At 38.1% G+C, this 20,420-nt stretch overlaps 1 protein-coding gene across 1 annotated transcript in view; it reads left to right on the top strand.

The window, feature by feature from the left end:
- ATP10A (ATPase phospholipid transporting 10A (putative)) overlaps window positions 1–20,420 on the top strand; it is a 111,242-nt gene that overhangs the window by 61,646 nt on the left and 29,176 nt on the right. The window contains exons 3-7 of the mRNA XM_069006147.1: window positions 183–268; window positions 6,568–6,674; window positions 6,779–6,910; window positions 9,217–9,350; window positions 10,948–11,200. Of these exons, the coding sequence (XP_068862248.1) occupies window positions 183–268; window positions 6,568–6,674; window positions 6,779–6,910; window positions 9,217–9,350; window positions 10,948–11,200 (712 nt within the window). The remainder of the gene's footprint in view (window positions 1–182; window positions 269–6,567; window positions 6,675–6,778; window positions 6,911–9,216; window positions 9,351–10,947; window positions 11,201–20,420) is intronic.

Below are 20,420 nucleotides of genomic sequence, written 5' to 3'. Positions count from 1 at the left end.
GCATCTTTGGAGTTTTGTTTCCCAGGTCCCTTTGATTTTCAGTGCCAGTGGTCTGCACCTTTGCTTTGATTGCCTTTGGAAGAAACCTGGACTTTATTATATTACAAAAACTAGAAAATAAAGTTATTTTGGATACAATTTTCAAGTCTTTGCTCTAAATATGAACACTCTTATTATTTCAGGACTCAGAATTTGACCCCTTGAAGTTCACAAGTGTAATTGAATGTGAGAAGCCAAACAACGACTTAAGTAGGTTTCGAGGTTACATGTGAGTATTTAATGTAATATCCTTCATTATACACTCCTGTTCTCTAATATGGAATAAAATTCTTGTTTGTTTGGGCTGTCTTCTGTAAGTTCCATCATCCTCACATCTAAATAGGGCTGCATATTTAAGGCTGTTTTAGAGGATCCTCACTTCAAGGTGAGATGGGAACCTCATGTTTCCATTCCTTTGGATGGATTTATTTGCTACCTTCAATCAGCTTACACTACAGAAATGAATGTATTCAGAAGCACTGAAGTTACAGACACTTTTCTCCTTTTCCTCCATGGATCAAAAAAACCCATCTGGAAATGGGAAGAAATAGAAAACAAGTCCAAGAGAGGCAACAAACACAATCTGTTGTACACTTTTATGAAGATGGGTCTGTTGGATATTTCTTTCAATATATGTGTCATTGAGGAAAATCAGAAGTCAAAACTGTTATTTCTCCAGCTATGGCACTGTTTCTTTCTTCTCATTCAGATAAAATGAAATTATTGGCTCACACAATGTGTATGCTCATGCATTACCACATCACCTATGCTCACTTGACTTAATTCTAAACAAACAGAACTACATTAACAGGGTGCTCATCTCTGGCCAATCAGTCCTGCTCAGAAACAAGTGTTTGAGGATGTGCAAAGCACTTTGCTTCTAATGTAGCCTGGACTGTAGTGTACAGGTACATTGATTGTGGTGGCTTAGGAGATGCACTCTTGCATGATTTATTTTTCTACAGTCTGTTACCACATGGGGAGTGAGAGCCCAGGATGCATAATTTTTGCCTAAATTTTAATGGAGAGGGTTAAGCTGACACTAATTCCGTTTCAAATACAATGATTTATCACCCATGTTGATTAGGAGTGATAAGCAGTATTAAATTGTGTAAATGTCACAAGGTAAATTGCTGGAACTCAGGGAGTTTTTTATAGTGATGCCATTTACCATCACAGTTACTACTCTCAGATGTCACAGATTGTGTAGGACGTACTGTCAACTGGTGTAAATCAGGACAGTTTCTTTGAAACTACATCAAGTTGTAGTGTGGGAAAATGTGTTCCTTTATTTAGCAGCACAAAGCCCTACAGTTCATGCGAAGACGAAAGTTTAGTATTAGACATTACTGCATGAGGGTGTGTAACTGTCTCCATTAATAGAGAGCCTGCTCTACTGCAGACATGCCATTTCCAGATATGGAAATGGAAAGTTTGGCAGCTTTTCTAGCACACTTTATGTGTGAATCTTAGTCCCCAAAATACTGAGCAGAATACTGTAGAAAATATTCATAAATTTGTCTTCCGTTATATATTTACTTATTTACTCCATGTGGAAAAGGCCTGTGGCATGTAAGTTACAGAACCATTTTAAATTACATAGCAGAAAACATGGTAATAACCTTTTGATGATTATTGTTCAGTACTGATTCTATTTCGTCTTCTTTATAGTTTCATGAATGATGTGAATGTATTTTGACACAAATTTTGAATCTGGCAGAAAGCATCAGGTGATTTCCAGCTCTCATTAGCTGTGTCCCAAGAGATTTACAGCTAAAGGACCATGGGCCATTAGAAGTAAAGAGTGGGGACCAGCCCCTCAACAAATAAATTCTCAGTCCCCTGATTTATCACAGAAGAAGGCTTTTTCCCCCCTCTTTTTAGAGTTCCTTCATTAGTATAATGGAGTCAGGAATCTATTTCAAATCATACATTAACAAGATGAATAGCAATTAACACATCTGCATTGAAACATGTCACTGCCACGTCAAACTCGGATCTTAATTCTTGTTTAAAATCTTACCAGTAGTTGCTGCTTGAAAGAATGGTTCGGCTAGCTACCAGCCCATAATATCTCAACTGAAAAGAAATTTTACCAAAATATTTAAATAGGAATACCATGAAATAATAGACTTTCAAGAGATCTGTATGTAAAAGCTGTGCTAAAACATTACTGCCAAAGTTTCTTACACATTTTGACCACTTAGTAGGTTTCAAGTTTTGATTTAAGATTTTTTTTTCCTGTTTGAAATACAAAGTGGTCTTTGCTTTTAATGTCTATGCTGTCAAATCTTTCAGGGAATAGAAATATGTGTGTGTGTGTGTGCTGTAAACATTTAAAAATTCTGTTCCCCACAGTTTTCCTGAAACAAAATCACTGTAGGTAGCCAATGTAGCACGTGCAGGCCAGGGTAAAAGGAGACACGATAATAATTTTTAAAAAATACTGCAAAATGCATTGAGATGGGCCTAGCCCTACCCTATATCTGAGAAAGTGTAGTATGTGCACATTACTACATATGAATTCTTCAGCTGTATTGCCACAATCTGCATTGAACACACTCAGGGTGTGCAGGTTCACAGGCAGACTACCAGTTCTATTCAGGCACTTGCTTTAGTTCTCTTTTGCAGTTTCTGCCCCTCCAGATAACCGAAGAACATTCCCTCACTTTTATTTTCCCTATAAAAAGTATTCTCTGTAGGAATAATAGAACAAAACCTAACATGCCCACTGCCTGTATGTGTCTAGCCAGATTATGTACGGTATGCATGGCAAACATTCAAAAATCCAATTCCAGATTCCAAAATAGCAATATTTGCTTTAAAATCTTGTTTGTACCTTCTTGTGTGTATGTGGGTAAGGAGAAAAGAGAAGTAGTAATTGGGATTCTGACTTTCCAGCTTTCTGAAAATAGTATTTTATTCTTAGACAAGAACATAAAATTTTATCTGATCGTACCAAAGTAAGTATAGCTTGGAATTGGAAGAAGAAGAAGAAGGAGAATAAGACATGTTTGTATTTCTATTTCAAAGGTCATCCTAAGGTAACAAACCCAAATCAATATAAAATCATGTTACAATTTTTTAAAGAAAAAAAAATTAAAAATCTATAGTGATGTCTCTTCAGTGTGCTATAGTAACACCTCCACTACTGGAAAAAAACCCCGAAACAACCTGGACTAATTTTCATCAATTGAGAGTCAGGAAGTTTCTGACTGATAATGTTCACTGAGACCATGTTTAAGATTGTTGAATATTTTCTTTGGGAGTGTCAAGCCTTGGAAAGTAATGCCAGCTCTACCATTTCCTTTGTAAGACACTTGATAAATGAAAAAGTGAAAGAAAATACTCTCTTTTGAATAAAGTTTTGATTGTTTACCTTGATATTAAAGCTGGTAAACACATAACAAAACATGATAGAAGCTGAAGTGAGCTACCATCTGGGTAAGTTTGGCGTTGCTGTAATTAACCAGAGGCTTACTTCTGTACACTTTCAGAGTGCTGTAGCATGGTAGTAGTTAACTGCACCTGATCTGCCCACTGCTCCTAATTCGTGGTGCATTTGTATTTTAGATGCTAAGATACCACATTTTTGCATGTAATCCATGTGAGAAAGTGCAGAGAAAAAGAGCATTATACCTGCACTTGCCAGTGTGTTTCCTCACAGCTTAGCCTTTGCATTCCAGGCATCTGAACAGCTTCAGCCAGACACTGTTTGAAAGCATGACAGATAAAATTTTCCTTCTTTGCCTGTAACTTACACTGGCCTGAATCCAGAAAGGTGAAAAACAGACTCTTAAGCCTTTGTAACAAGCTTAAGGTTTATAACTCTGCTGGGCTAGGAATGGGAACTAGGCCATCTCTCAACCCAGACACAAAGTTTACAATTGGCAGGTTTGTTATCAAAGTGAGCAGTTTTATCTAACTCTAGTTTTCACTATTTTTTAATCCAGCCCTTTCAGTCTGTAATTTTTTCTCCCTTTTATCATCAGTGCCCAGCGGTCTTATGTGTTTTGTTCTGTTACGGAGTCACTGGGAGTGACTGTAGACAAGAGGGAAACAGCGTTTCCTCCAGCCTCTGTCGGCTTCTTTCTCCCAGATTTTGATTTAATCCATGTTTTCTAAAGGTGTGGTGAGCAACAGTTGAGTTGTCTGACTTCATTTGGATAATGCATGTAAGGATGAGATGTGGTAAGAAGGCTCAGCCTGTGGGTGAGAGCAGTAGATTGGGGTTTTAACACCTACAGGTTAGCTTCAGATGTTGCACAATTGCTTTGGCGTTGTTTTGTAAGCTAGGGTAGTAAGAACAAAGATATAATTGCATAGAACAAATACACAAGTAATTGCATGTGAAGTTTGCCATGTGCAATGTACCTGGCACAGTTCACTGTTACTGTGAAGTGTAAAAAGTTAACAAAGGTTATAAAATTATAAGCCAGAGCAAGTACTGCTTAGGTAGGTTCATCTCTAAAATGTCCCATTTATTAACAGGAATCATAACAATGACAGAATCCTAGTAGCAATGTAATTTTGACATAAATTATTTCCCACAGTTTAAGCACAGACAAATTAACACCTATTGGCATTCTGCAAGAGGGATGTTGGGCAGCCCCCCAACTGATGCTGCTTTGGCAAAAGGTGAGGCAGTGGGTTAAGGAGGACTGCTCAAAAGAACAGAAGTAAAAGCTCTGTTCTTCTATCTGAGACTGGCAGGGACGATGGGCTGAGAAGGAGAAGTTCTCTCCTGACTAAAAAACCACCTTTAATTTTCATGTCAGAATTGCAAATTTGATGGTATCTACTTCTGTCTTTCTCCATTTCTGGTCTCTAGTCAGATGTTATCACTGCTGCTGCTACCTCAGCAGTCAAACCCAGTGCTTTTTCTCCATCCCTGCAGAGAAAAGCTAAGCATACTTGTTGAAACACCAATGCTATATATATATTTTTTTTGAGCAGAGGGTGGGTATAATATGTTGTGCTGAACTAAAAAATGCTCTCTGTGTGTGTGTATATATACACAGGTATATTCTGCTCACTAAAAGCATTGACTATTGAGGTTACATAGCATAACCAGGATTACAGAATAATCCGCAAGTAGTCTTACCAGACTGGGACAAGTACAAAGAATTCACCAATGTGAACCTTTTCTTCTTACAGATCTCAGGATATTTGATATAGTTCCTAGGCCTGAGATCCTAGAAGTATGTACTTAAATTAGAATTTTGGTCCTCATTTAGAAAAAGAGTCTAGCAGGGAAAAGCATGGATACATAACCCAGACGTGAAGGCTTAGAAAATAGGAAGCAAATAAAAGGAATGCACCTTTCTATAAAAAGCACAATTTTAAGCCAGTTTGCAGATTTCAGGGGACATAGCATTTTAAGTGCTCAAATCCAGGTAGACATAAAATTTGGTGTTGCAGCAGCACAATGTTAATTTTAGTGCAGCATATGTAGTTTCTCAGGATTTCTCTCGGACTTCCAGCTTTTGCTAGTTTTTTATAGCAGTCCATTTTTTAGTCTTTGCAAGTGTGATGGTTTTGATGGTCTGAAAGTGAGGACAGAACATTTAAACAATCCAGACTTGCTTTAGTCTTTGAGGCATTGGGGTACTTCAGTTGATAAAATGAAGTTTTATTCATTTGAAAATGGTTTGAAATTGTTATTTGGTTTGTCTTTTTTACATAATAGAAATTCTAATACCATTTTCTAATTGTTACTATTGTTTAGCATTTCCCTGTTAATTCTCATAAGGCTATTTTCTGTATTTCTCTGTCAGCTGAAATTTCAGTCAGGCCATACACAGCAGATAATAAGTTGTAGTAGCAATGTGACTTCATTCCATTTTTCTCATGCGTTTTGGTGTTAGTCAACAAGAATTTTCAGGGTGCAGGCCATTCTTAGATAGTTGGTGAGAAAGTTCTGAAAATAGTTTCTCTTGTTCTCACTGATTAATACATGGAATATTTTTCCTTTTCACTGAACTGATGTGTCTTATCCCTGGCACATCTTCCTTAGTATCCCTGCTTCTGAAGCACAGTCTTTTCCCAACTTCACCATATCTCTTTCTAGGATTTCTTTAGTAAGCACATGTGGAATAGTGGGTTAATCATATCAACTACACAGCTGCTTTTAGGTGGACTGGATTGACTGTGATTGCTCAGTCAGTGTACACATGCACAGGAAATCCAGTGCATTTTCCAAGTATTATCTAGTCTGCACACATGCTGTCAATTTGGCCCATGTATCTCCAGTGAGCATTTGTCCAGGACATTTGTATATCCAACAGCAACTGGTACTGCTCCAGCTGAGCTGCTGCATGTCAGGGATCCTTGGGTAAGTAATTTCAGTTTTCAAAGTCTGAAAGAGAACCTTCCTGGAGGGAGATCTAACAAAATATTTTGCCCTCAAATTGAAAAAAATTCTTAAACTTTGAAGATGCTTCCTGGGCTTGTTATATTACAAGTATGATTTGACAAGCTTAATGTTTTGACATGCTGTGTTTTGTTCTGGTTTTAAATTTTCTGTAGTATTCATAAAAATGGAAAAAAGGATGGACTGTTCAAAGAGAATCTTTTGTTACGTGGATGTACCATTAGAAATACAGAAGAAGTTGCAGGAATAGTAATCTATGCAGGTAAGAGCTGTTTTTCTGTCTTACGAGGCATATCACCTTTTTATAGTTTTCTTAAAATAATAGCAGAGTTCCATTGGACACATTTGATGCAATTCTCTCTGCAGGGCATGAGACCAAAGCTTTGTTAAATAATAATGGACCACGTTACAAGCGCAGTAAGCTTGAAAGACAGATGAATGCCGATGTCCTTTGGTGTGTCCTCATACTTCTAATCATGTGTCTGTTTTCTGCCATTGGTAAGTGCTCTTTACTAGTAGAAACTTAAGTATTACACTGTCTTGGGATTCATACACTTCTTTATGGAAAACATACGTGTCTGCCAAAACATAAATCCATAAAGCTGTGTCTGTACTAATTTTTGTCAAAAATCAAAATGTCTTAATACACAACGCTGATCTAAATACCTTCCTGGTCTCAATCAAATATATGCTATTAGCACCAGAGATCTGAAGTCTTAGATTATACTACCCTTGACAGCATCCAAAAATGTCAAGTCAAAAAACCCCCAGTTTATATGCAGTCCCCTCAAAATTACACGTGTTAGAGTGCAACATATCATTAATCAGTCAGCAAAGTAATTTATGAGCAGAGAATAAACATAATCAGCACAGTGGTATTCCCCAATACTATTTATTAAATTGAGGGCACAGTGCACAACATGGACTCATTGTCCCTGAGGCTGCAGCTTTAACATAGAAGAAATAAGCAAAAGTCTGCATAAATCCAAGTAGAATACTCTCTAGCTTTCTGGGAGTGTTTAAGGAAATGCTGCAGTTCAGGTTATGTCTCTTCAGGCCTTTTTTCTGTTCATTTGTGAGAATTGAGTTTTACATTTGGCACCCAAAATGATTTTTATGTATGGCATATGAATTCCACATCCTTAATATTTGTGTGTTCTGTAATGTTTGTGTGTGAGTCATATGGCATAAACACCAGAATGTTTCCTAACAACCGTGGTGTAGTTTAATAACAATCTTATGCCATTTTAATACATCTCTGTGTGCCTCTTTCCAGGTATTGTTAAATGCTGCTTAAAGATGAGTATTTCCAGCTGCGAATCAGCCAGCTTATTTGTTTCCACTGAGTTCATGACACGCTTTGGTAGTGTTTCAGTGTTGGGGAGCCCAGTCCGCAGGGCTGAAGTGTCGTGGTGAGGCTTCATAGCAGGGAGCCGCTGCTGGCAGCTGTCCCCTCTGTCACTGCCCCCGCGGGGTTGTCCCCAGAGCAGCAGCAGCGGGGCATGCCCTGTGAGTGGCTTCGGCGTAGCTGGGGCTCCCCAGGGGAGTGAACGTGAACGGGAGGAGGTGGCACACAGCAGGTGACAGGCGCGCCTTCCCTTCTGTCCGGTCTGCTGCAAGGCTGGAAGCCGCCAGCAGAGGGCCAGAGCAAACTGCTCGAGGTGCTGACAGCCACAAACAGCTGGAAAGAAATTTGCTCGAGCCCTTTGAGTTGCATGGTACTCTGTAGAAGTCAGGCCATTTTCGCACCTTCTCTCAGTAATGTATAACTGGAGATATGACACTTAGTTCTTTTGAAAATCTAAGGTTATTTATAAAACAAACCTTAATGTAGGTCATTCTCAGTGTGGAACTTTCTGGTTTTGCTCTCAAGAATAAAAATACACACATCAATAAAGACATCATGCATGTGATCTCATATTGGTAGTACAGGGACAAAATAATCTGCTCACTTACGTGTTTTTATTTTTCAATGCTGGGTCTGTGTATCAAGGATCTTGTCAAAGGTGGTTTACAGAAGATTACTTTTAAAGTAGACCTTTGTCCTTTTTTCTGATTTTCGACATATAGTGATAGTTTGACTGCTTTTTGTTGCAGAAGAATTCTTCCTTATTTTTTATGCCTTAAAAAGATCAGGCATACCATTTTAGGGATTTTAGTATTGTAAATATTAGTGCTGTACTTAAAAAGGCAATGTTCTGTCTCTTTAGCAAGAATGTAGTTTTCCCAGCAATAACAATCTTATCTTTATTTAGTTGTCAGCACAATCAATTAAAAAAAACCATTTTGAGCAAGACCTGGAATTGCTTCTGTTCTTCATTCCTCAGCTTCCATGCTGTTGACTCTGTTGGTACTGCTATTTCGTTAGTTCTGTGCATGTGGTAAAATTAAAGTCTCTTCTGAAACTAGTTTACTGATAGTTGACTGGTGCTATATTTAGTACAGTGGAGTACTTTCGTTTTAACACATAGCGTATCACTGAAATTAATCACTTTCTGAAGAAGTGTAGTTTTCCTTAGTGATTACAGAAACAGTCTAAACTACTTAGACTTGCCAGCTCACTTTGTTTAGATAAAGTTATGTGAAATGAGTCTCGCATGCTGTCTTTAAAAGCCAAAAGCCCTTTCTCAAACCCCAAATCCCAAGGCAGAAAAAAGCATGGGTTTGGGGCATTTTTCAGAAGTCATGCAGAGTATTTGAAAACAAATACCAATTTTCTACATAACTCTTAAGAACAAATTCATACAATAAGCATTTTTCCTTGGAGTTAATTTGCTTTTTTCTCTCTTCCAATTCTTCTCCAGGTCATGGTCTATGGGTATGGCAGTATGGTGAGAAGAAGAAACCAATTTTTGATGTTCCAGGGCCTGATGGCAAATATTTGTCACCTGTTTTAGCTTCAGTATATTTATTTCTGACGGTGATCATAGTGTTCCAGGTAATCAAGTTGTACATGCTGTTACCTCTGTTCCTAGTTGGCTGTAATAAAGTTATAAATCTGCAATATGTGTAGTACTCGTTTTACCAGTAAGGCATGTAAGAAGCTAATCAAGCACCAAAAAGATCCCAGAGGGTTGTAGTAAATAGCACAGGGTATATTTGGAGGCCTGTCACTAGTGGTGTCCCCCAAGGTTCAATACTGGGTCCAGTGTTGTCTAGCTTATTCACCAGTAACTCATATGAAGGGGCAGATGCCTCCTCAGCAAGTTCACTGGCACCAAGCTGGGCGGAGTGGCCAATAACCCAGAGGGCTGTGCAGCCCTTCAGAAGGACCTCAGAGGGTTGGAGAGATGCTCAGAGGAGATCTGCCTGAAATTCAACAAAGGCAAGTGCAGGCTCCTGCACCTGGGGAGGAACAAGCTCATGAGCCAGAAAACAAGCTTCACTCTTCCTGTCTACCCACTGTGGAACAATTGTGGATGCCAGTTTGGGTACAGTGTTCTGGTATGAAAATAAATTTTATACTTTTTTAACAGCTTTTCAGAGATACTTCTCTTAGCAAATCCATTTGTCAGCCAGGTAACAAACTGTGTTAAAAGATTTTGGTCCTGAGGAGAAATATCTTGAACGGTGAAGGTGGTAAGTTGAGAGAAGTAAAAAAACCTCATGTCACTGAGATATTATTGAACTTTGCCTAGTGGGACACTAGAGGAGGTTGCTTTACTGGAAGCAGCAACTTGTTTATAAAAGGGAATGAAAAAGAATGTTAAAATCATTTTTACCCTGAGGGATTAGGTTATGATATTGGTTAAGAAAATTCACCACAGAATTCTTTAAACGCCTACCTTTCACTGAAGTTTTTGTTTAAATGACCACATTAGCCACTTACAGACTTGCTATAATTTATCCCTCCTATCTAATTCAGAAGACTGAACAATGTATGCAGTCAAGAATTTCTATCCTGAAAAAAAAATCTGCAGAGAAAAACTCATGTACAAATTAGGTATTTTATGTAGTTTTGACAATCCTCAAGAAACAGTTGAAAGTCTTTTCATGTCTCTTTCTTCAGCACTTACAAAATGTGATCTTCATTCAAATAATTTGCAGTACAAAAGCCAAGGCTAAAAGATATTGCTCCTATGGAGAGATTAACATTTCTCATTTTGTTTCTTGTATTCCTGCAAAGTGAATTTGTAAACAGTCCTATTATTTTTGGAGAACAAATGTATTCAATCCTTTCACATCTACAGTATTCTGATTGTATGGTCTGGTTTGGGTTGGGATTTTTTTTTTCTTTTCCTTCCCCAGCTAGTTTCAAGCTCAGCTTATTAGCCTAAGAAAGATTTGCTTCTGTCCATGTTTTGATAATCAGTTTTCTAGACATAATAACATATTCCAGCTCTGCAATTCACCATAGGTTTTCTTCATCTAACACAGTAAATAAACTCTTTAAAGATGATAATAACTTTAGTGTAGATGTTTAAAGTACATAGCTTCTTTATGTTCCAGTCTAATACCAAGTTAACTAGCTTTAATAATTCCTTGTGTCCTTGCTTCTGTTTTCTCCTAATTCTATTTCCTTTTGTGTATTCTAGGTTCTGATTCCAATTTCTTTGTATGTATCCATTGAAATAGTTAAAATCTGCCAAGTATACTTTATTCATCAAGATAAAGATTTATATGATGAAGAAACAGACTCTCAGCTGCAGTGCCGAGCTTTAAATATCACAGAAGACCTGGGTCAGGTGCAGTTTATCTTTTCAGACAAGACTGGGACACTTACTGAAAATAAGATGGTTTTCCGAAGATGCACTGTTTCTGGAATAGAGTATTCCCATGATGATAACGGTGAGCTCATGGTCACGTTTTCTATCTAACAGTTGTACTTTGGGCAAACTGAAGTAGTCATAAAAGTTGCTGTAATCTTAAATCAAAAAGAAAAACAAAAGAAATTGCGCATAGGCGCTCAGCAAACTCCGTAACAGCTGCTTTCAGATCGGTGTAATTTGATGGCTGTGTTCAGCTAGCAGTGACAATCTTACCAGAGTGTTCTGTAATATCTACAGCTTGTTGTCAAGACTTTTAAAGCTTTTGGCTTTAGCTCCTGATGTAATAAAGCACTTGAGCACGTGAGTAATGTAAGAAAATGGAATAGTGCTGCTGGTATCACAGTTTTTTGGTGTGTTGGAATTATACAGTGTAAAATAACACTTTTAAGCATACAGGCAGATTAGTGTCTGATTGAATACCTGCAATGAGACTATCCTTTTGTACTGAGAAATAAATGCAAACAAAGCTGCTGGTTTTCATATTATAACAAGAAACATAATCTGATAGAATAGAGTATTTTAAGTTACCTTTGTCAGATTGTTTTCAGTGCTCCTGTGTGAAAAGTGTCTGTGTCAGGTATGTTTGCTCTATGAACACTGCAGTTGAGAGAATATCCACAAGTATCAGCCTCTTAAAACACTGAAAACTTACTGTTTTTCATGAGACAATGTGAGAGTTGTCATCCCTCTGTTATTTCTTCACCCTTTTAAAATTAGGAAGTGATTTCCTATTTTGTGATGTTTGTAATTAGTGTTATTTTTCTCTAACATACTATTGTTATCACTTTTGAAAGAACAGATCTTAACTCTTAACTCTCTGTATGCAGAAAAATATTGATAGCTATAATATTTCATTCATGTTTGCAAAAAATAAGTTTCTTATTCTACACAACACATAAAGATCTCTGATTAGAAAGTTTTCTCAAAGAACACTACAGAATTTCATCTTACAAATAAGATACATAATAAGATAAAGAATCAAAATAGACTGGGAACTCTAAAACATGCTTTAGAAAGATGATAAGATATTAAATGGGAAAAAGATATTTTGAAGTATTGGGTTGTTCTTTTTCTTCTCCTACTTTAAGGTAGTACTGAGGCCTTAAATTTAAGGCACTCTTTTTCAAGAAACTAGATCTTTGGGTAGTGTTATTATTGTTACAGAAAGGACTTAGAGAGAAGCTGTGAGTTCCTGCCTCTGTACAGTAGGTAAGAAAGAGAAAAGAATTACAACTTGGAATACATTGCTGGACTCCTAATTCTGCATGTGACACTCCGATTATTCATTCTTTTTTGCTTCTTCTCTGCCATTGATTGTTTGCTTGTTTATACTAATTTCAGAGTGTATTCTGTTCCTTGCAAGAATGATGTTACTGCCAATTAAAACAGCGCAGAAAAGGTATTTTTATGAGCTTGTTATCATCAGATAATATGTTGGCTGAACTCAGGCCCCTGCGTTGAGTGTTGAATTTTTAGATCCTTTTTCTTCAAATGTAGTGTATTTAACAGAAATCTAAGTTTGTGCATGCTTTCCTCTTATGATCTCATATTACAATATAAAAGTTAATGAAAACAGAGTGAATGTCACTACAAACAAAAGTGTTAGATAAAGCATAAACTGATTATTTTTTTCAGTCATTCTTTTCACCTATGGCTGTGTTTGGGCTTCATTGTAACTCCAGTCAGTATAAAATTTCTGACAAATTTTTTAATTGACACAGAATATTTACATAGCATTTTATTCTTTTGGGTTTTTCCCTCTAGGGAAAATAGGTCTTTCTCTATAATTCTTTATATAAATCGTGATAATGTCTGTTTATTTTGTTCTCTATAATCAGTATAAATAACACAATAAATACTATTCTTCATTCAAGTATTTTGTTAGCTCCATTCTGTAGTTTGATTTTATAACCATCTGTTATCTTTTCTTCTGCTGAAACCTTCTTGTTTAGATATGATAAAATGTCTATCACAGCTCTTTCTGGTTTTAGGGTGTGCATCAACAACATTTCATTGCTGTGTGCTTACTTGCAAATGATTTGTCAGCCAGTTTTCTGTGTCTTATACCAGAATATCTGAATTTCCCACATATATTTTAACTGATACCATCCTGCTCTGCACCTCAGGTTTTGTTGAAGACTTCATGAAATAGAAAATTCTAAAATCTTTCAGTTAGGGGGTGATCTGAGGCTGCCGTATATGCAAGAAAACCAAGTAAAATGCCTTTGCCTTTTTGGATCTGTTTCAAAGATGACATTATGACTTCACCTATCCAAGTATTTTTTTCCTGCCTAATGGTTTGTTACTTGGAGTCAAACTTTGAGTAGCACTTCAGATGAAGAAATTAATTTTAAATTATTTTACATGGGTCATGATGCAAAAGCTGCAGATAACAGGTAATTTTCCACTGTAAAAGTAGATGCCTAAGGATGAAAATCCTTGCTCTGACCTCTTTGACTTAAGTTTGTTTTTCTGCTGTGGTGGGGTAACAGTGCCTGTCATTCCAGTTGCTTGACCCTGCTCATGATAAGATCCTGTTTTCAGTTTTGGATAGATGTACAAAACTTCTAACTATTTGGTTCAGATTTACCATGCCAGATGTTTGCCTCAGGCATAAATTTTATGAGAGAAATTTCAGTTATAACAGCACCATTCAGCCATATCCAAGAACAAGGCTAAGATGTTGCAGACTTTTTTTCCCATGGCAAGATGTTCTGGCATGTTTTCCTCTGAAGTCAGTTGGAGGTCCTATATTCTTGGGCTAAGCCATGCACACACAGAGAGCAGGACAGTTATGTCTACACTGGCAAATTGAGGTCTGAAATTTCCTAACTTTTGAACTTTTGTTTTCTTTTAAAGCATTTTTTTCTTCATAATCTTGGACTGCTGCAAATCTGTTAATTACTCAACCAACAGATTGTGAATAGCTGTCATAAATTTTCTCTATGCTGCTTTATAAGCTCTTCTCCCTAAAATTTATTCAGAGTTATGAGAAATTATCCCATTTTTTTCTGTTCTACAGGGATTGTTATTATACTGCATTTGTCATTGTCATCTCTCAGTTCCTTGCACTAAGGGAGTGCATTAAGCAATGCACATGAGTTCCCTGACATGTAGATTGGTCTTTCCCCTTCTTCCTCTCCCTATACATGCAATGCACAATTTTGGGGGTTTGGGAGCTACTTTAAAGGCATATGCTATGTTGTGTTAGGTTTGGCATATTTTAGGCAGCATGTCTTTTTCTTCAGTGGTGGGAGTATCCTTATTTTCCTTGGAAATTCGTACCACAAAGCTGTATAAATTCCCCATGTGAAAGGTGAGCTTTGTGATTATGAGGGAGAGTTCTGTTTTGCATCAGACATGGATGTGTTAATCATGGTTTTCATCACAGAGATTTATGCAGACCTTATGTGGGGTTGAAGCAATTATTACATGCTTTAAAATAAAAACTGAAACCCTGAGCGAGACTTAATACATTTTTAGGTATGGGAAACAAGTTTTCATGAATTTTCTGGAGAAGACATTTTCCTCCAGGATTCTCTATTAGCTCTAAGTTTCTTATGACGTGGATGGCGCTGTGCCCAGGAGTACTGCATTGTTTTGGTCTAGACAAGAGGTGACAAAAACATGAATAATAGAGGGCAGTAAATTGCACTAGTGTGGGACAGAATCAGCTGGAGGCAGTACAAAGTATTACTCATGGGTACTGCTATGCGAAAGCTTAGCACTGAAGAGGAATCCAGGAGTGCTCATGAAGACTGTAGAGGAAATGGTAAGCATACTTAATAATAGTTCCATGATGGAAGCGCTATGGAATATTCATCACTGTTGAGGTCACTTACAGTATTTTGATGGTGGATTATGCACTGGTTTGGATCAAATTTTGGGAATTTGTACTGCACGTTTGGGTCCTGTGGAAACTACGTTGACAAGGATGGGATTCTAGTTACCTAATTGTTGATATTTGCATGGAGGATAGTAATCTCCTAAGTTTACAGTTACTGGAGAAAGTTAAACATTTGTGGGATGTAATTTATCAGATTTGTTTTAGACATGGTTCTCTAATACATGCCTATTTCTCTGTGGTTTGGAATTCTCGGTACAGACAAAGAGAATTCTCATCTCATGTCTGTGTGACTGTTGTCTGTCCAAAGGTTCTTCTTGACTGGAAGAGTGTTAATTCAGGAGCAGGGTATGTCATGGACCACTCCAAGTAGAAAAATGATTGTCCCATTTGTAAATATCCTGGGTATTTACAAAATACCCATTGGCACTACACTCTGGTTATATCCCAGAATTACTCTTCCAGTCAGTACTACCTTTTAGCCCAAAAGAATGTTAGCACAAAAAGAAAAAGAAAAGAAAAAATGTGTTGTTTCCCTATATGTCAAATCTCATGGCCATACCAGAGCTCTTCCATTCAGGCTAGGAGACAGCTTCTAACAATTCCTAGAACGAGCCATGCCCCAAGTCTGTCTGCTAATCCCGAAGACAGTAAGTGCCCAAAAGCCAACTGTGCTTCTGAAAGTCTTTACATGATTTAGCTACAACCAGATGGTCTTGGCCTGACATTTGCTGTAGTTGTTTTCCAAATGCTGAATTAATCACACTTGCCTATGGGATGTGATCTCTGTTTTTCTAGTTTTAACTACCCATTGTATGAAGCTGTTGACAAAACATGAATTGAGTCTCCATGAATACAACCACAGAAATCTGAAAAATCTGAATTTTTCATTCTTTTAATTCCCCCCCCTTCCTTCCAATGATTGTGAAAAAAACTATAGACAACATAAGAATAAGAGAAGTTTATGCAAGTGAGGGCAGATGATAAAAACCTCAGTGATTTTCTCTTGTCTAACAAAGTTTCTTAATCACTAAATCTGAGAGAGAATGAGTTTCTTTCTGCTGTCCAGTTTTTCTTTATGAAGGTTGGCTAGCAACTAATTTTCATAGGAAAGTATGTAATGTTAAAAAAAGTCTGTCTTAGTTTGGGGGGCTCTTTTGTAGTGGAATTTTCTTACTCTTTTTGTGTGCAGTCACAAGAACATAGCCTGCATAGTCCAGCCATATTAGAGAATTTTTTTTAAGGCATAGAAATCGAAAAATCTTTTCCATAAATGCAGCGGTTGCTTCCAAAAGGATTTCTCATCGCCACCTTTAAAATCTGACAATCTTCAGAAATCAGGATAGTCCATTTAGCCTTTCCCAGAAAGCTGAAAACCTTTAGCAGAACTGGGTACTCCAGGCACTCTGTGTAGCTTTTTTGTAGTTTCTCATTACCTTTCTTACTGCTTTTTGAAAAATTTTAGTTGGTAACTAAGGAGAGAACCAGTATGAGCTGATGTAGAACTCAGTACATAGAGAGTGCCCCATTTTAAATCCTATAAAAGACAGAATAACTCATACCTAGAGACAAGTACTACTTTTCTCTAAGCATATACCTATGCTTAGACATATTTCAGTTGTTCTACTGACAATTCCTCTGAAAAATCTCAAGGAATTACCTCCGTTTCTAAGTGGAGTAAAGAGTTCTTAATAAAGGACTTAAGGTTATTAAGCCCCTGGGGATGCCAAGAGGTTAGAGGAAGGGAAATCTTGGTGTTTTCTTAGCTCAAGACTTGCTCTTCTGGGGAAGTTCTTGAAAAGTAAATTAAGATTGTGTTAGCACACTTGTCCAAATTTATAGCGTTCTAGCTGCTTGACTGAATCTTTATGTAGACACTAGAGTACACTTCAAAGTGAAATAAGCTTGCACTTACAAAATAACAAGGAAATAAGGTGGTGTAATGGTGTAAGGGCTGCACATCTAGATTTCCTTTGTGACAGTTCAGTAGCAGCTTTATTGAATGGTTTGAGGCAAAATGGAATTTTTCCATGGTGAAATAGTGCCCACTCACTGACAGCTTAAGTATTCTGGTTTAGGGGGTCTGCAGTTTTATTCTGCTTGAAGGGAAATTCTTTACAGGTTCCTAATCCCACATTTCTAGTTAGTGGAACATCTGGCTGTGTGGAAACAGTGTCTCTGTCAGCCTGCAAAATTAACTTCTTGTCATAGAACATACATGGCATGGAAGGTAAAACAGAAAGAAAACAAAATCAAAATGATATGAAAGAAAAACATTTTTAAAATAAAATAATTTATCTTCAAATATTTAGCAGCTACTACAGGAGTTTTATCTGTAGCTTCCTGCTGTCTTCTGAAAGATAGAAGAGGGTTAATGGAATAAGTATTAACTGTTGTTTCTTCTTTGTGCTATAAAGTGAACTACAGGATAGTGAAATTTGACTTTCATGAATTGCATTGTTGTGTTACCAAAGTTGTTTGTGTCTTTGCCCTTAATAAGAAACTCGATTGAAAAAAAGATCAAGGCCATCAATTTTCAGTGCTGAAACTGAAAAGCATCCCACAACAATGCCTTTCAGGTTCATGTTCACGGGAAAAGGTTCTCAATTGGAGAGAGCTGAGTGGGTGGAGAGAACAGCATGTTCCCAGAGAAGCACACACTGCACAGCTGAAGCAGTGTGAACCTTAGCCATAGCATAATGATTGATTTCATTATTTCTTTAAACTTCTTAATTCTTGCTGCATAATGTATAAAACTGCACTTGAGAAAATGTTGAAAGGTGCTCAGGCTTTTTGTTGTTGTTGTTGTCAAGTTTCCCTTGGTATAAACTGAAATAAAACCATTTTTATCAGAAGAATTACATTTTATTTGGTTAAATGAGATTCTAGTCTTGTTCATCTTTCCCTTTTCCTCCTTCTTCTCAGTGGCAAGGACAATTAAATGGATGTGGTACAATAAAACCTGTATAGGGAGCAAAAGATAGCTATTACTACATAGACTAAAAAGAACCACACTATCAGTGTAATGCTAATAAATAAACTGAGTGCTGCATTAGGAAACAGCTTTTGCTATGTTGAATTAAAAAAATACGGTCAGATGTAATGCAAGAAAGAAGAGCAATGAAGAATCCAGAAATATGGTATGCAGGCATAACTGTATTGTACAGGAAATGCATTGTCTGCTTAACCATGGGGTTTTTATACAGGGAATAAAATTATATTCAGTTCAGGATCTTTGAAGTCTTATATTTCAAGATGTATTTTCGGAGCAGAAGCTTAAAGTAGGTATGAAAATGTATCCTTTTAAAAAAACCTCTTCTTGGAAGGGAGTTGGACCAGCTGAGTAGTACATTTTGCAAAGCTGAAGTAAGTAACTGTAGCCAGTCCTTCCCCTGTCAAGGAATATTACCTGTTATGAGAAGAAGCAGCACAGAGTTCTGCCAGCCTACCATTTAAATGTCCAGCATCTACGGTGAAAACATTATCCCTATGGCAAATCCAAGCTTTTCTTATGCTTTTCCTGAGCGTGGCCATGCCCACATGTCGCACCAACTCTGCTTGAGACTGGTTTTGCTGCTGAGGGCTGTAATGAAAATGAGACACAAAAATGTTTTTCTTATGACTGATCTAAATCTTAAATGTTTATAAAGTGCAGAAAACCTTACTGGTGTATCATCTTGAGCAATGCTTTTTCAGCCTGGGGTTAGCAGCATTTAACTAGGAGCCTGCAGAAGATAATGAAGGCAGAGCTTGCACTGTCTGACTGGGCACTGCCCTCACACAGGCCCCATCCCAGGGTGTGCACTCCATCATACGAGAGAAGAGAAGAGAAGAGAAGAGAAGAGGAGAAAAGAGAGAAGAGAAGAGAAGAGAAGAGAAGAGAAGAGAAGAGAAGAGAAGAGAAAGAGAAGAGAAGAGAAGAGAAGAGAAGAGAAGAGAAGAGAAGAGAAGAGAAGAGAAGAGAAGAGAAGAGAAGAGAAGAGAAGAGAAGAGAAGAGAAGAGAAGAGAAGAGAAGAGAAGAGAAGAGAAGAGGAGAGGAGAGGAGAGGAGAGGAGAGGAGAGGAGAGGAGAGGAGAGGAGAGGAGAGGAGAGGAGAGGAGAGGAGAGGAGAGGAGAGGAGAGGAGAGGAGAGGAGAGGAGAAGGGAGAGAAGAGAAGAGAAGAGAAGAGAAGAGAAGAGAAGAGAAGAGAAGAGAAGAGAAGAGAAGAGAAGAGAAGAGAAGAGAAGAGAAGAGAAAAAGGACAAAAGCCCTTCCGTGTGCTGCTCCATTCTGGTTCTTGAGGCATCAAAGTAACATGCTGGGATGTCATCGTCTCCTTCCTTCCTGCCTGCCTTCCTTCCTGCCTTCCTTCCTGCTTTCCTTCCTGCCTGCCTTCTTGCCTTCCTGCCTGCCTTCCTGCCTTCCTTCCCTGGGTTTTCTTTGAAAGGAATCTGTTTTGCTGGGGGAGCAGTGAGCCATCTGGCACCGTCTGGCTCTCCTCCTGATCCAGGGCCTGGATCTCTGGTTAGTATGTGCTGCAGTTCACTTTGGGCCCTCTGTGTAGACTACTTCTGTATAGACAAATCTATAATCAGTTGATTTAAATTCACACTACAGGGATCTGTATTTCCACTGGCAAAAGGCATAGAGGCTTACAGAGCAGAAGTGGGAGTTAGTGGGCAAGAGTGATGGGAGAGCTTAGAACTGCACTGGCCCAAAGCACATGCATGAAGTTGCAGGAAGCAGCCTGTGGAGGTGAAATAAACTTCATTTACCTGCAGCTCGTTACCATGCAACAGAAGGACCAAGGAGACCAATGACCTGCCTAATTCATTGAGCTGTCCTGTAGGTTCAGTCATACAAATCAGAGAACTAGGCAGGCACTGAAAGGATAAGGCAACAGTGCTGTGCTTTTCTCTTGGAAGCTGTGTGGCTCAAGGAGCAGCTGCCTTCATAGCAGTGAATGTGCTGTTGCTCAACCTCTTTCCCACCTCATAACACAGAGGAATGTGTATCCCACCAAACAATGTTAATGAAGGAAACTCCCCAGTCATCCACCAATAGTCTACATCAGCCTCAGGGCCTGGGCTGCAGGGCTCTATTCAAGTTGTGGGGCAGAAGTGATCTGCAGTGTGTCCTGCAATCTCTGTGTCTCCAAATGCACTATGGCCCTTTCTACATCCACGGTCGGAATTTTTTGCCAGGAGGAGCCAGAGTGCAGTGAAGGATACTGCATACGTGGGCATACAGTTAGAGCAGTGACCAGGTGTGCAGTCACAGCCAGGGCTGGGAAACTCTCCCATTTGCTACGTTTCAAACAAAGCCTAAACATGTTTCAAATGAGTTGGAAGAACCTCTGATGTATGATACTGTAGAGACAGAGCTATTGCCATGTACTGCGTGTGGTCTGGTTT

The sequence above is a fragment of the Aphelocoma coerulescens genome, chromosome 1 (genome assembly GCF_041296385.1).
Source record: "Aphelocoma coerulescens isolate FSJ_1873_10779 chromosome 1, UR_Acoe_1.0, whole genome shotgun sequence".
Taxonomy (NCBI): Eukaryota; Metazoa; Chordata; class Aves; order Passeriformes; family Corvidae; genus Aphelocoma; species Aphelocoma coerulescens.
The sequence above is the reverse complement of the archived record's forward strand: the minus strand, read 5'-3'. Positions and strand labels throughout refer to the sequence as shown.